The following is a 15838-nucleotide window of genomic DNA, read 5'->3' as shown; positions in this document are numbered from 1 at the left end:
TAGACAAATTACATCTTTAAAAGTAGCAACAGGTCAAAAAGTAGGTTGTACTAATGGTAGTTAGGGCCGGGGTTAGGGTTAGCCTCAATGGCTCCCCCCACCCAAGACTATCAATCAGGCAGTTTGGAATAGGGCGCCAGCACATGACAGTTACGATTCCATGCATCATGTAGACTCCCATTCAGCCAGGAGCACCAAAACAACAAAGTGTCAGTGGAAGAGAGAAATGAGAGAGGGCGAATCCAGCAGTCAGGTGGGATGTCGAAGGCAAACCCAGTTGGGGTAATTTGGGGTGAAGGCTGGTCGCACTGGTCCAGGGTTTGAAGGCCAGGGCCAGAAAGGCAGAAATGCAGGACAATTGTGGGTTATTTCATGGCAATCTGCCCATTAGATCTGGTGATATCTCATTGTGGAATAAAATGGAAGTCAAGTGCAAATATTGGGTTTAAAAGAGAGGTCAGGTGGTCACCAAAATCCCTTGTAATCACCCTGTGTGGATCATACATTTTCAGATCATATTTATTGGCAATCTTGCCAGTAGTATTGATTTGCTAACATGTTGGCGACAACTGGAGACTGGCCTCATCAGAAAAATGACGTCACTGTTGGCTCTTTCAAGTGCAAGTGACATATTTTATATTCACCTGAATAGTGACCCCTTGTGGCTATGAAAATAATGACTGTACTCTCTTGGATGCAAAGGAGAAATCTGTGGGACTTCAAAAACCTTGTGAAGGAAGGTTGAGACTGCAAAGCATCAGACTGCATTTAAGCAAACTCATTGTTTTGAGATAGACCTGGGACAGGCACATGTAATGCTCTTGCTGTGGTTTAGAAGCAGTGATGAGTAACATCCATCCACCACCTGAAGTCAAAGTTGATCAGGGCTCAACCTGCACAATACCAGCTAATCTAAGGGGGCCTCACTTGGACTGGCCCCACACTGAGTGCCTGGCCAGGACACTATCACACAAACACAGCCTATTAGACAGATGGTGGAAGCCAGGAGCCAGGGACAGAGCGCTGCCTTCCTTTAAGATGGGGGTTGGGTGGTAGAAGATGAAGAGGAAGCGGTAGAGAGAGGAGTGATGCGCTGCAGTGGTAGCACTGGCACTAATACCCAACCCCCTTGGTCCAGCAGGGGGTCTCTCTTTCTCTGCCAACACAAGGACACGTCTCATGTCACAAGCTGACAGAGAAAATGCAGGGTCTTTGTCTGAGTGTGAGAGGCTGGATGCAGGAGCACCTTGAGCAGCCAGCCTTCGGGTGACAGCCTGCGGTGTGATCCCCATGTTTATGCCCTTTGTATTTAACCTCCACCTCGGCACAGCTAAGCAGCCAACATCCCCCTTAATGAAAGGAATACACAGACTTTCATCAGTCTGGGCTGAATACCCTTTTGAGTTATTTTTTATTTTTGTTTTTTGTTTTTTGTTAATATACTTGGAGAAATTAAAGGATTTACTATAATAACTGTATGGTCAGAAATGCCCAAACAGTCTTGAAACTTGAGCCTGTTTCTTAAATAGTGTAGATGTGGGGTTATGTCCTCCCCAGTGTCTGGCCTGTGCAGTAAGCTGCACTGGGAGAGGATTAGGACATACACTATCTGATTTAATCCACCTTAAGGGAGGGGGGGGTAACTTACCCACAGCTCAGCACCAGGAATGTCTGAGCTTCTGCTGTCACTGAGGATGACACTTTCCTTACATTTCCAATTCTCTCATTGTGAAAATGTGTAACTGTGCTGAGCCCCTCTTTTCATTGTTAACACTTGTCTAATGTGCATTAAACCTTTGTACATAGATATTCAGCACCTGAACTATTGGACTTATTACTAGAACCAAGAAGGCTCTAGAAGACTGATATAGCAGCAGGCCTTCTGGCTTGTTTTATAGGCTGTTTGTAATGTATTTCGACTACTGTTTTAATTCAATGTATAAGGGTTAGGTTGAGGAGTTAGGGTTAGGGGTGGGTTTTACTTATTTTTATTTTTCATGAATAAAACCCAACCCAAACAATTTTTCACCAGAAAAAATGTTGGCAGTGCACTTTTCTGCAAACAACAGATATTTCATTAGGTTCAATTTTCTTTTAAGTTGTAACGACACTTTCTGCATTCATCATAGTCTGGTTAGGTTTAGGCACAAATATCACTTGGTTAGGATGAGGAAAAGATCATGTTTTGGCATAAAATGCCTGTTTTGGTCAAAACAAACAGGCACAGTGGCTTCACACTTACAAATGTCTCAGAAACATTAACTGCCAGCATTTTATTCAGCCGACTGGGCTGATCTAATAGGCTGTCATTTTAGAGAACAAACTTAATACTTGAGCTTGAAATGACCCTTCCTCAGTACATATATGTGTCATAACAACTAATCATATCTGGGGGGCCAGACATTTTTGATGTACAGCTTTTGTGTAAAAAATGTTGTTGTTATCGCTGAACAAGAAACGCATCATTTGCTATGTCAGCTACTTTTTACACCTATATATTTAAATCCTTGCTACAAGTTGTGTATACAGTGAATTATTTCCAACTAAACTTTTAATAATTTCCCTTCACTCAGGCAGCCATTTATTTCTTTTAATTTCATATCACAGGTTGCAGTTAAATGAAATGCAGATATGGATAAGTACTCTTTCACAATAAACACAATACTTACAGTACCTTTCTAATGTGGTGCAAGTAGCTTGTGATTTCAGATATTATCAGATTTTTAGCCTGGTAAATGATACAGTTTGTCTTCTTTTATCTGACTGTTTGATAGGTTCATAAGTTACTGTATTTCTGCTCCAGCTGTCTTTGTAAAATACTTTTGCCCTAGAGCTTTTCTGTTCTGCAGCAGGCCTTTGTCCCTGCACATCTCCTCCAGCATAACAGCTTAACCCGCAATGGCGTCATGACAGCATACAGTACAGCGCCTGTTTCATTTCCATTAGTGCTGTGACTCAGGCTCCTTATTGTTTGTCTGAGAACACAGAGGTTAATGTCAGGTTACTCAGCAGATCTGATGTTAAAGCGTCGGCTGCTCCCTCCAATGGAGACGGAGTGTTTTCTCCTGCGTGGGGAAGCACTCCATTGTCATGCCATGCCATGTCCTCATTAGCATGCATGACATGCAGGAATTCACTGGAGAACATTTGCATAAATTAGCCCTCTCTCCTCTATGGAGCCGAAAGGCCGCTGTAAGAGAGGAGCACTGGGTGAGAAAAGAGGAGAGTGATCTAGGGAGGAGAGGGGAGGATGATATAGTATTGCTCAGCCTGTTTATGAAAGGATATTTGGCAGGTTTCTTAAAAATGTCATGAGAATTGTCCAGGTCTATGATTGGCCCCTGTCTATAATTTGCTGCCCTGTAATGGTATCGCCTGTCCTCTCCAGACGCAGAGCAGGCCTGTGTTCGCCTAAAATGGCCCCAATCTGTCAGGTTGATGAATTTGTCTCTTTGTCTTAACTCATACACTAACTGCTGCTAACAGCTGAAATGCTTCAAATGTCATGGCAGTCAGCTAATGACCAGGAAACACTCTGTGTATCCTCCCTGTCCTCCTCTTCTTCCTTAAACACTTTGTTTCCTACACTGTGACCGTCTCCCTTCCTCTCTCATTTTCCTCTGAACTCCATCCATCCTCCCTCAGTATTTACCCCTCCCTCTCTCCATCCTGTGTTGCTCCCTCAACGCGTTCCTTCATTAGGCTGCTGTGCTGGTTGTAACAGTGGAGTAATCACATATGGTGCAGGGCACACATAAAGATGCACTCCCGCAGGCAGCAGCTGCTGATACTAGCTGAAAATAGATCCCTGGTACGCTCAGCACTTTTCCTCCAGCAGCTTTGCTGTTTATCAGCAGCCCGGGAAGCAGCCGGCCGCCCAGACTCATTTAAACCACCACAGTCGGCATGGCTTGATCTACGGTAACTAACTCTGTGTGTGTGTGTGTGTGTGTGTGTGTGTGTGTGTGTGTGCGTGCGTGTGTGCGTGTGTGTGTGTGTGTGTGTGTGTGTGTGTGTGTGCGTGCGTGCATGCGTGTCTGTGTCATTAAACTTCTAAATGTTCAAAGCAACATAGTGCCCCTTTAATTTATATGTCAGTGCTCAACACGCACATCAAACAATATAAAGGTTTTATATTAGGGTTGTACAACATAATGAAGTTGTAGTCCCTTTATGCTTCACAAGAATAACTATTTTCATGGTGGAGTGTGGAGGATGAATTGAGTAAAACAGTCTGAGGAGTGAAGCTGCTCTGTAGTCTGGTGGTACAGCAGCAGATACTTCTGTATCTGTTGTCAGATGGCAGCAGGGTGAACAGACTGTGGCTGGGTGGGTGTTGTCTTTTAATATCCTTTGGGCTCTGTGCAGACAGCTCACTTCACTGATGCTGATGGTAAGAAAGTAAACATAATAAACTCTGAAACAAATGAAGGGACATGTTATTTACGCACTGATCATAAGTGGGAGCTGTTTGTGGTCACTGTTTTTGTCCAAATGAATTATTTTACATTGGAAATATAGCTTACTCTTTTGTTTTTTATGGCTGCAACAGCAGTGAAGCATGGTAATACATTATGGTTCTAGTCTGAATACAGAAAAGTGGCACTATTAAGGTGTTCAGTAAGACTGTCAAGGACATTTTCACCTCATGTTACTTTGCATAGACTAACTACTGCACTTTTGGTGTGGTCTGGTGTGTGTGTGTGTCTGTGTGTGTGTGTGTGTGTGTGTGTGTGTGTGTGTGTGTGTGTGTGTGTGTGTATGTGTGTGCGTGTCTGTCTGTCTGTCTGACAGATCTCAGAACTCTCTATGAGACTTCACTTCTTTTTGCCACTTTCCATAGTCTCTCTCCTTTTTTATTCTTCTCTCCTCATGAATTATGAAAGTATAATATTATGAAAAGTATGAAAATTACTGTTTTTATCTAAGTAGTCTGGTGGATTTGAAGACAGCCGCTGGATACTACAGCATCAATCCCACATATACAGCAGTCTGTGCAGGGAGCAATCGAGATCAATCATCCCATGTCATCTTTGTCATATAAAACAGGGTGATGACAAACATAAACAATGAACAGGGCCGCCATTCTCATGAGTTGTGACGTGACATCTGTTTCACACAACATGACTGGTTGATGATAGAAGGTCTAATGAGAGGGTGCTGCTGGCTGCATTATGGGTGATGTAGGATCAACTATTTTGGGAGATTGACCCACATAGGGACTAATAATCAGGAGATCACTGCCTCTGCTGCACAGATTTCGATCGTTTTTTTATTTTTAACTGTGTCTTGAAAGTCCCCCATTTTCATGGACATTTAAGTAAATCTGTGGGGTACCCCATTGATGAATATATAAAAAAGAAATGAGTGTATTAATTTCATCATGATCATTAAACTAGCTTCATGATCTGAAATATAAAAGACCCATCCGCAATCTAAAGGGCACATACAGTATATATAAAATTCATGGATGCATTGCAGCTTACATAAATGTATGTGTGGTCATTTGTGGGGTAAAAAAAAACCAAGAAGCCCACTCAAGGCATGATGTCCACCAGCTTTGTGGGGGCCAAAATGCTGGACATACATCATTACATTTTAGGGTGAGGGTTAGGGTAAAGGGTTTAGGGTTAGGTAAGTAGTGGTTGAGATAAGGCTCAGGAATTGTATGTATGTCTATGTAATGTCCCCACAAGCGATGAAAACATGGATGTGTGTGTAGTGTGTGTCGATGTTCCTGAGCAGTGCTGCAGCAGTAGTGTAGTGGATGTGCTGTGCTCATCAGAAGAGCGGATAGTCCAGTCAAAGCCTCTACCCTCCCCCCAATCCGTCACACTCAGACACACACCACACACACACCCACCCACCCACTTACTCTGGCACAGGCACACACCCACACATACACACCATCCCCCTCACAGATATGGAGTCAGCAGCTTCCTCTTAACAATGACTGATATGCCCGTTGCTGTTGGACTGTCTGTTAGCCAGAGCTCACTGCAAGGTGCTTTAGACCAGAGGCATGCTGGGAGGCGGCAGCCGGTGGATGCACTGGGTTAACACTCAAAGGATGGAGCTTCAACTATCAGGACCAGTTGGAGTGCACCCTGCACTTCAGAAAATACAGAAATATCTTATATTAACTGTTGGTAGTTGTCACATCATACATTGCATTGCATAAAATTACATACATTACAACTGTATGAAAACATGTGCATTTAGCGTATATCAAACATCTGTTCAGACTGGTGCTGGTATGACGCTTCACATCATAAACATTTGTTTGTAATCGTATCACAGCGACAGAGATGTGAGCAGATGTGTTTTAACATAATAATACACATTAATTAAGCTTTAAACCAAAACTCTGACACACCAACAGCAAACACATCTGATTATATCGTTTTTTATAGCATGATCAATCAAATGTGGTCACCACTGCATTATCAATGGAGGCAACAGGGCCACGAAGAATTGACTTATTAACCAATTTGGGAATTATTTCAAGCTTTCATAGTCCAGCTGAAAGAAATATTGACAGATTTGATAGCTGTTGTGGTCAAGAAGAAGCGTCTCATCTCACAGTGCTAATTACATTATGAAATAAGAGACATGATTAAAGCTTTTCAACAGACTAACACATAATAGTGTCTTCTAATAAGGAACTGCAGTTCATGGAAGAGAACAATGTTATGTGCCTGTTTGATGGTGTTTTCACTATAAAAACAAAGATTTTAGATCTTAAATTGGCTTCAAAGTTTGCCGTGCATCCTGCATTCTCCCAGTGTTGACGTACAGTATGTCTTCTTCTTTGGTTTTCTAATAGTCATTGCTACGATGTTAAGGTTTTCTTTCAATGATGCCCTCAACATTTCTCAACAAAAAACACTCCTCAATAAATCAACAATATGACCATCAGTTTTTTAGTATTTCTGTTTCATTTTTAATTTTTTTGTCAGTTTTGGATAACAAAAGGCTAAAGTACCAGACATCCACAGCCACCGTTGCTAAGCTAGTCCTTTTTGCTTTCTCTGTTTCAAAACTGTAATCTATGTCAAGCTGATTGATTACTTGTGGCTCAGTGTAGCTATTACACACTTTGATGTGAAACTGGCTTGCGGTTCACCTCAAGGCGTTTATCCGGATTGATAAATTTAACTAATCACATGTTATAGCCCACAGTAATCAGATTACAAAAAACCTGTGTAAGGTTTCCTACTGATTTGAGGGTTTAAGCCTGCTGGGGGACGTTCTAAATGGACTGATTCCTATATAAACACATTATATCTAAATTTGACTACTTTTAGGTCATTCAATGAATTAAAAAGTGAAGAAAGATGTGGGATTTTGGAAAAAGCTTCTGAGTGATCCATGAGTATAGAAATGTATATACTGAATGAAGAATTCTATTTTTTCCAACCAGAATTTATTCTGGGCAGTGCGGCTAAAGGTTTGAAGCAGAATTTAGGCCTGTTTGGAAATAAAATGTACAGAAAATCTTAATAATGAAAAGTACAAATTCATGTTGCCAATTATTTTCATTGACAAGGAAGATGTCAGTATTTCTTAATTCCTGGCTACAACACTGCAGCCACTGATAACATGTGCGCTGCATAAAGATCGTCACAATCAGTCACAAGCGCAGTATGAACGTCAGTGTGTGCTTGAGGCAAATGTTAAAAGTATCATCCGACCACAGTTTAAATCCAGACTCCATTTAGTACAGTTGTTCTGACATATAATCTTGCAGATCATTGAGTTTAGCTCAAAGTCAAGTTGGGTGTTTTACAATTTAAAGCTGTAATTCTCATATCTGTTCTTTAATCACATAATCCCTCGTCTGTATTTTGGGGTCATGTTCCATTCAGATTGCCACAGACACATCCTCCATTGTGCTGTTAAGTTCTGAGCCTCCAGCATGTATTATCTCTAATTTCACATAGCATTTTTGGAAAGTGAATAAGGAAGAAGTCAATAAAGTACTGGCTCTACTTTGTTCAAACCTCTAAAAAAAACAAAGAAGAAACCTTAATGCACATGTTTATTCATCTCCCTGAAAATCCACACAGCCAGATGATTTAATGCATTCTTAGACTCATTCCGATGACCTCAAGCTATTTTTTACGAACATATTTGTGTTTCCTCATGCATACTGCTTAGTTGTTTTTCCGGGTGGAAAAAACCACAGAGTAAACGCTGTGGTTTTTGAAGCCTGATTACTTAGGAGGGAAAATCCTGTTTTACAAGTGGGGTGCCTGGCAAAGACCGCTGGACCTTTGGAAGCCGCAGCAGTGCTCACACAGTGGATACCATTCCACCTAGAGTAATTCATCTTCTCGTTTCCCCCAACAAAGGCAGCAAAACAATCAGTAAACAGCGGGCTCATTAAAACCACATTGTGCTGCTCATCCCCTACATCTGCGAGACTGTTAGTACTTGTAAGAAAGATTTTACATCACTCAGCCTCTGAAAAGGTGCTTTGTAGAGCAAACAATACCGTCCAAGATTCAAAGTGAGCCCATTGTAATTGCATTTGCGAGTGCACCTTCTGTGTGTGTGTGTGGTTTGTAATTTGTTTGTCACCAGAGAATGAACTGGGATAAAGCTGCAGGGATTGGGCGCTAGAGCCTGAGTAAAGTGATGAACGCAACCTAGTGTGAACCTCACGCTGATCTCCAAACGGCAGACAAGCCTGGCATTAAAGCCGGCTCCTCTGGCTCCTTTCTCTCGTCTGTGTGCTCAGTGACAACAGCAGCAGAGGGCGGCCTGGACTTCTGCAGGCTCAGGAGTTTACCTAATTATCTGGCATTAAGTCTAAATGGAAGGCTTCCCTCTATCATCCTGCACCACATGGCCACAAGGGGGATAAGCCGTAGTCTTACAAACCATTAGGCTTTACAGGCACTTGACCTGAGGATGCAGGGCACTGACACAGAAAGTGAGGCTGTGGGGCTGTAGTACAGAGTACTGGTCGACACGTTCATGTCGTGAATGTGTTGAAGGCAAAACGGGTAAGCAAAGCAGTTTTTTAACTGTAGGTCCCAGGTATAATAGGGGCTGGATATCAAACCTAAAAAATTCATTCATAGTACCCACAGTTTATTTTTCTATGAGGTTTGGAGATTCAGGCCATTTTATTCAGGCCGCTAGTGTTAAAACAATATTTAACTCACAGATATTAAGTTTCCTATTTTAAATTAAGTGTTTCTCATGTCAAGTATCAAAAAAAGGTGTCAGGTATAATTAACTGAACATGTGACAAAGATCTTTTTGGATTCTTTTATGAGAATTACTGTTATGTGACCCTTCAGCAAAGCTCTTAAGGCAACATTTTCTACATAGACTCCTGCCTCCAACAGTGAATAGGAGTAACTGAATGAATATAAAAAGCAACACTTGTGCTTAGACATCCTTCTTACCTCAAGTAAGTAGGGGTTTTACAAATACAAAGCAGTGACATGAGGGGGTGTAGGCAAAACCAATGATATGACCACAGAGCAGACAGTGGTAGACTGCTGGAATGTCCCACAGGTTGTTATTATGAACATGAGGCTGGACACACAACCTGCCAACATCCCCAGAGCACCAGTTCTTATTTACTGCTGTATAGAATGTTCAGTGCTGACCCGATAAAAAGATTAACCGGTACTTTACAGTGTTTGTTTATGGTCGTTGGAGCTGTCGGGTTGTCTCACCACACTCCAAGTGCTTTGAACAATGGCTGTGCTGATGGTAATGCTGGCAATTTCCCTGTTTTTTTGCAGGTCACTGCCAGGGGATTCGCCCCATTGTTGCAGTTTGCCTACACTGCTAAGCTGTTACTCAGCAGAGAAAACATCCAGGAGGTCATCCGCTGTGCTGAATTCCTGCGCATGCACAACCTTGAGGACTCATGCTTTCGCTTCCTGGAAGCTCAGCTGCGCAGCGAGGAGGATGGCTTGCTGCTCTGTCACAAGGTGGCAGCGGAGGTGAACAACTCAGAGGATGAGAGCATGCAGTCAGAGGTGGAAAGGCCCAACTCCCCCAGAGTGCGCCGATGTGCTGACGCCCTAACCTCCTTTCGACACCCTGACGATGATCGGTTAGCAGTGGCTGTGCCCAGTAACTTCATGGATGGCCGGCTAGACTTTGATCGGCACGGAGCATCAGACCTGCCACGATGCCCTAAGTACAGGAAATACCAGTGGGCCTGCAGCAAGCACAATAATGACACCTCCTCAGACACCAGTACCTCAGGTTTTCCAAGCACATTAAAGGAGAGCAGCGATAGTGGGGCAGTGCTGGGTCAGGGCAGGCCGCCTTTGACCCAGATCAAAGTTGAACCACAGGCAGAGGAAGAGGCCATCTCATTGTGCCTGTCAGGGGACGAGCAGGACGTCAGGGATAAGGACAGTGTGACTGCCATGGAGATGGAAAACCCAATATCTGTGGAAAGAACGAAGAGAACCAAGTCCCCTTCCTGCCTCCGAGCCTTCTTCAAGAAAGGGGTTGACCTACCCAGTCTGCCCAACACATCACAGCAGCTATTCACCAACAGACTTGTCTGCCCCCAGGACAAAGGAAACTCTCAGGGAGATCACAAAAAAGACTTCAGGCCTTTCACTGGGGAGCTAGGTCTGTCTGTTACATCCCCAAAGGACATGGACGGTTTCCCTGCTGGGTTGTCCCTCAAGTCCGCTTCCTGTGATGGGGTCTGCAAACAGGAAGTTGAGCTAGACCGCCGTAGTGTCATATTTTCCTCAGGGGCCTGCAACCGTCTGGGTACCCCAGCGCATTCCTACCCTGGTGGGAACTCTTTGGAGATGGAGCTCACGGAGCACATGCCAAAGGGCGTGTGGGCTGGAGCCAGCCAGTCCCTCCCTACCACCCAGACCTATTCTCCCAGCACCACCTCCTCTGAGCCCCCGATCCTGTGCCGCCCACGACCCAACACCAGCTGCCCAGTGCCAATCAAAGTGTGCCCACGCTCGCCGCCTTGTGAGACACGCACCAGGACTTCCAGCTCCTGCTCCTCATACTCCTATGCTGAGGACGGCAGTGGAGGCTCTCCCTGCAGCCTGCCCCAGTTTGAGTTCTCCTCCTCGCCATGCTCCAACGTGGCACGCTGCCTCAATGTGGACCAGCAGGAGCAAAGTGTGGGTGGAGACACCCTTTTTAACCAGGTGCGGCCCAAGATCAAATGTGAGCAGTCCTATGGAATCAACTCCAGCGACGAGTCAGGCTCCTTTTCAGAGGGAGACAGCGAGTCCTGCCATGTACAAGAGCAAGGGCCAGAGGTGAGTGTAAAACATTGTCTTTCACATGTGTAGCCATCATAATCAATTCCACCATGGCTAATTATATCGCAGTGGCCTGCTCTCCAGGTCTGCATTAGCAGTCATTAAATCATCATGTAATTGAAGCAGGAGTGTTCAGTACAAGATTTACAGCACCACCAAAGGGCACAGATGTGCTTTGATATTATTAATCTGCTTTATGCACTGCTGGAGATCTGTGTAATGAGTGAATATGTGAGCACAAATGACAGTGTAAATGCAGGAGGCTGCGATGCTGTTTTTTAAGACTGTGACTGGTTGATCATATTAGCTGAGAGTAGTGTGTGTGTGTGTGTGTGTGTGTGTGTGTGTGTGTGTGTGTGTGTGTGTGTGTGTGTGTGTGTGTGTGTGTGTGCGTGTGTGTGTGGCACTGCACTGCAGGCGATTGTAAGGTCAGGATTCTCACAGGGCAGAACTTCCCTCTGAAGTGATTCCCTCTGGCTCTATCTATCTCCCTGCCAGTGCCAACTAGCCTAACTAGCTCATTTTATCCCAGCAGAAACAGTGACATTCGTCTGTAAATATGCATATGCTAATTCTCTGTGTAGCCTTGCCGACTTCTGACATTTCTGATCTCTTGATAATTAGCTGTGATGCTCAGCCACAGTGAAGCTATGAGGTGGGTCACAAAGGGATTAAAACCAATACTTCAGAATAGGGATGTGCTTGTCCATAAAGTTTTAATTGAGCGGTTGCAGTGAGTTGAATGTGAGTGGGCGAGAGGTTCAGCTCGGTCTCATGACAGCACTGTAACGCAGCTCAACAGTGCTGACAAGGATGAATAGCCAATCCTCTAATCATCCTCCCCTAATCCAGCTGGGCAGACATCCTCAAAGCTGCAGACTAGACGACTGTTGTTGTTTACCTGGTAAAGATCAGTGAGGGACCCTCTAACACACTGATGGAGCACAACACAGGTGTAATAATAACATTGGAATTAGCAGATTTCCCACCTGAGGCAAAGTAGAAGACAATAAAGTCAATTCACAAAGAATAGCTTTGCTTCCATGTAGCAATGCTGTTTACTCACTTTAATGATTAAAATTTCCATCTGCATCTCAATGAGATCATCTTTCAGTGAGACATGCTGTTGTCGTCAGAGGAAAACCTTGCATCTCCAAAATGTTTGCGAATCAACCCAGTCGCCAGAATAAATGTAATAGAACCTTTCTGCAAACCACGGATACATTGAAACTTTTAATTTCTTTAGATTCAGTGTTATATTTTAAGTTGGGCTCACGCTTACGATTAGGTGTAGTCACAAAAACCCCTTGGTTAGGGTAAGAGGTTAGAGGTTAGGGTTAGATCATGTTTTGGCTTAAAATACTTGCTTTGGTCGCCACAAACCAACTTCCCCTCCACCTCATGATATGAAAGTCAGGTCACAAACATGTAATGTGAACATTATGTGACACATATAGTAAAAATGTCAATATAGAGAAGGGTTTTTATCCTGGCGACTGGGCTGCTCAAATACTTAGCAGAGCTTGGAAAAGGGCTCCCCTGGATGGGATTTGAAATGCTTTTACAATAAATTATACATCACTGCAATCAGTTGTGAGGTTTTCACATCGTCATGTGTTTTTCTCTAGACTGTCATATGTTGTTACAGAGCTTGAACTCACGACCTTTGGCTCTAGGAGGCTCTGTCTTAACCACCAGGCCATCTTGGCTCTAGTGATATTAAATTCAGTGGTGTTTGCTCGAGGTGTAGGCAGAATTATTTTTGATGAGCTTGGTGGAGAGGGCTGCTCTAAGTGCACAGGGGGAGCAGAAAGGGAGAGATAGAGAAAGTGGTGCGTTGCCATGGTGATAGGATTCACAGAGCAAGTCGGTGTGTTGCAAGGGTTGGATCTACATGACAAGATTGTGCTTCTCCATGAAAAGAAATACAGTTCCCCTGCACAAACAGAGCTGCAAGATAAAGAGACTCAGCAGTTATGTGTAATTATTACCTTCGTAGCATGGTACACAACACGCATCTCCATCAGATTTATGGGCCTTTGAAGGGCCTACTGAAAGTGCTGCCATAAATGATGAGGGATTGATTTACAGTGGAGCTATCAACTGGGAGAGCAGCCTAAAAATGACTCAGAGACATTTCAGTTCCCTTTGTCATTTCTTTGTGTGGGTACGACTGTGTTTACAGTATATATGTATGTGTCAGCCATTGTTGCCGCTCCATTACTCCACACAGTATTCTCTGTCAAATCTCTCACACAGGGTTATCTGCCAGCTTTCCACTCACTATCACAGGCTGTTGATCAGATTCCTCATGAATGAATGTTGCTCTACAGTTTATTGCACTGGTGGAGGTCACAGAGAAGTGCTTGCAAAATGAAGCTCAGTGTTAGGTTACTCCCCTTGGCCTTTATGTGGTGAAGAAATGCTACCTCATGCTTCCTGGGCCACTCTTTTTCCGACCAGCCCTCTCTGTAATTCGACTGTACAAACAAACACAGAGAGAAGGCTGGCCTCACCGTGTTTGCAGAGCAAATGGCAGAGGGGAAAGCAGCTTTGATAAAAATAGCTGCAGACCCGGATTGTGGACTGGACACAATGAATCCTGATGAGGAAGGAAGTTGTTAAAGTGCTGGCCAGTCTGACCGAAGCCTAGTCATTCAAGGTAGCCAGAGTCACTTGAGGTCTCTGGGCAGCTCTTGCTCTGTGGTTATGGGCTGTTGTGTTCATATGAGCCACATCTGTGTAGAGAGCTATCAGCAGCTTCACACAGCAGAGAGCTAGGACACCTTAAAGCAGAGACTGTGTCTAAAAAAAATGAATATATTCTTTAGTTACAAATGTAAAGTTGGACCCAAGTGTGGCTCTTCTAGGTGATTGTCATGTGTGTAGTTTAGATCTGTCTCCTTCCTTACCATGGCAGCAGTAATGTATACTGCTAGAATCAAAGTCTGACTTACCTCCTACACAACAATAATGATCAAATTAAATCTAATTGTATATTGTGTCAGGGAAAATACCATGTTATGAAAATTTTGTAACTCTACTAGCCCTTCAAAAAATTTGACTGAGTGGTGAAATTCAATATAAGAAATTCTAAATGAAAGATAAAGAATGATTCCTTTAGTCTGGACTTAGTACGTATTATGTAGTGACAGATGTTATTTCATTGTTCATTGTCCTTAGCTAACATTAGATAAACATTGCTGTGTGATGTCAGTCCACATGGTCTGTGTTACTCATACATTATTTTTTCGGCATATGTTTTCATTATTGCCACAAAATTTGAATTAAATTTGTGGCAGTAAAACTCTTTCTTGCTCAGTTTAGAAGCCTAGCTACACACTGTTGTAACTGTTGTAAGTGTTGATAGTACTGAGTAAGTTCACTAACTTTATGACTCTTTATTACTTGTGATGATATCTTAGCATTTATCGCTATCCCACAAAAAAGTTAAATTTATAAGCAATTTATAAGCAAGCCGATTACAGTGGCTTATGTTAGCTCATTACCTAACTGTAGATAGATATGACTGGGCAACAGACTTTGCTGAGTCAGTTCAGTAACTTGTATGTACTTGTGATATTACACTGTTTTAACATTTACCATTATCTCTTAACTGCCAAATTAAAGTTGGATGAAAGGCAGCACAAAACTTTTCTATATTCAGTCGGCTACACTGTATGGCCATGGTGGCTAATGTTAGCTAACTTAGCTAACATTGGTGGCTAATGTTATCTAATTTTACTAAACTTTGAATAGATATATTACTGGGTAACGGACATGACTAGTCAGTTCACTAACTTTAGGACTTTACCATTATTTCTTAACTGCCAAATAAAAGTTGAATCCAGTTGAATTTCTACATTCAATACACTCTAAAACTTAGCAAACTTTGAATAAATATTACTGTGTAAGTGACATTCAGTCAGTTTTTATAACTCCTCAGTGTACGCTCTTTAGCAAACGTGACTTCAGCATGCATTCACACAGGTCACAACTAATGTTCAGCACTGTCCCAACTGGACTGGACAGTCCTGAAGGACAGTTCAGGGGCTGAGGCCTTGCTACTGCATCATCATCTCAGTTGAGAATGTGCCATACATCTCTACACAGCACCATTTGTACCTCAGTCTTTCTCCTCTCTCGGTGTCTCTCAGGGCTCCAGCTCCTGGCTGCGATGTAGGCGTTGAGATTATTCTAGTGTATCGTCGGGCCACAGCATTGCAAATATTGATCTCCGAGCGAGTAGGAGGAATGAGGAAGTAGTTCTGAAACATCAGCACATTGTTTGTTTGTTTTTTATCAGGCGAAACATGAAATAGAATGAACGTGCGACAGGAAGTGCACAGACCTTAATATCAGTTCTGCTACCCTTGCACTATACCAGAGAACCTTTGCTCTACTCTAGATATGATGTGGCTGCGGTCTGAGTCGGATTTGCCATTCATAATGTTGCCTGTGGAGCAGTTTACTTGTTTTAGTCACATCCAATAGTGTTAATACAGAGGAGATCAGATGACATCTTACACACTGGTGTCTTTTTCAAGTGAAGGAGACCT

General features: G+C 43.1%; 1 protein-coding gene across 1 annotated transcript in view; it reads left to right on the top strand.

Moving 5' to 3' along the window:
* The window catches only part of bach2b (BTB and CNC homology 1, basic leucine zipper transcription factor 2b), a 96691-nt gene that overhangs the window by 74115 nt on the left and 6738 nt on the right, over nucleotides 1-15838 (top strand). The window contains exon 3 of the mRNA XM_073492943.1: nucleotides 9765-11276. Coding sequence (XP_073349044.1) covers nucleotides 9765-11276 — 1512 coding nt within the window. The remainder of the gene's footprint in view (nucleotides 1-9764; nucleotides 11277-15838) is intronic.

This window comes from Pagrus major, chromosome 22 (genome assembly GCF_040436345.1).
Source record: "Pagrus major chromosome 22, Pma_NU_1.0".
Lineage (NCBI taxonomy): Eukaryota > Metazoa > Chordata > Actinopteri > Spariformes > Sparidae > Pagrus > Pagrus major.
This window is presented reverse-complemented; position numbering and strand designations above follow the sequence as displayed.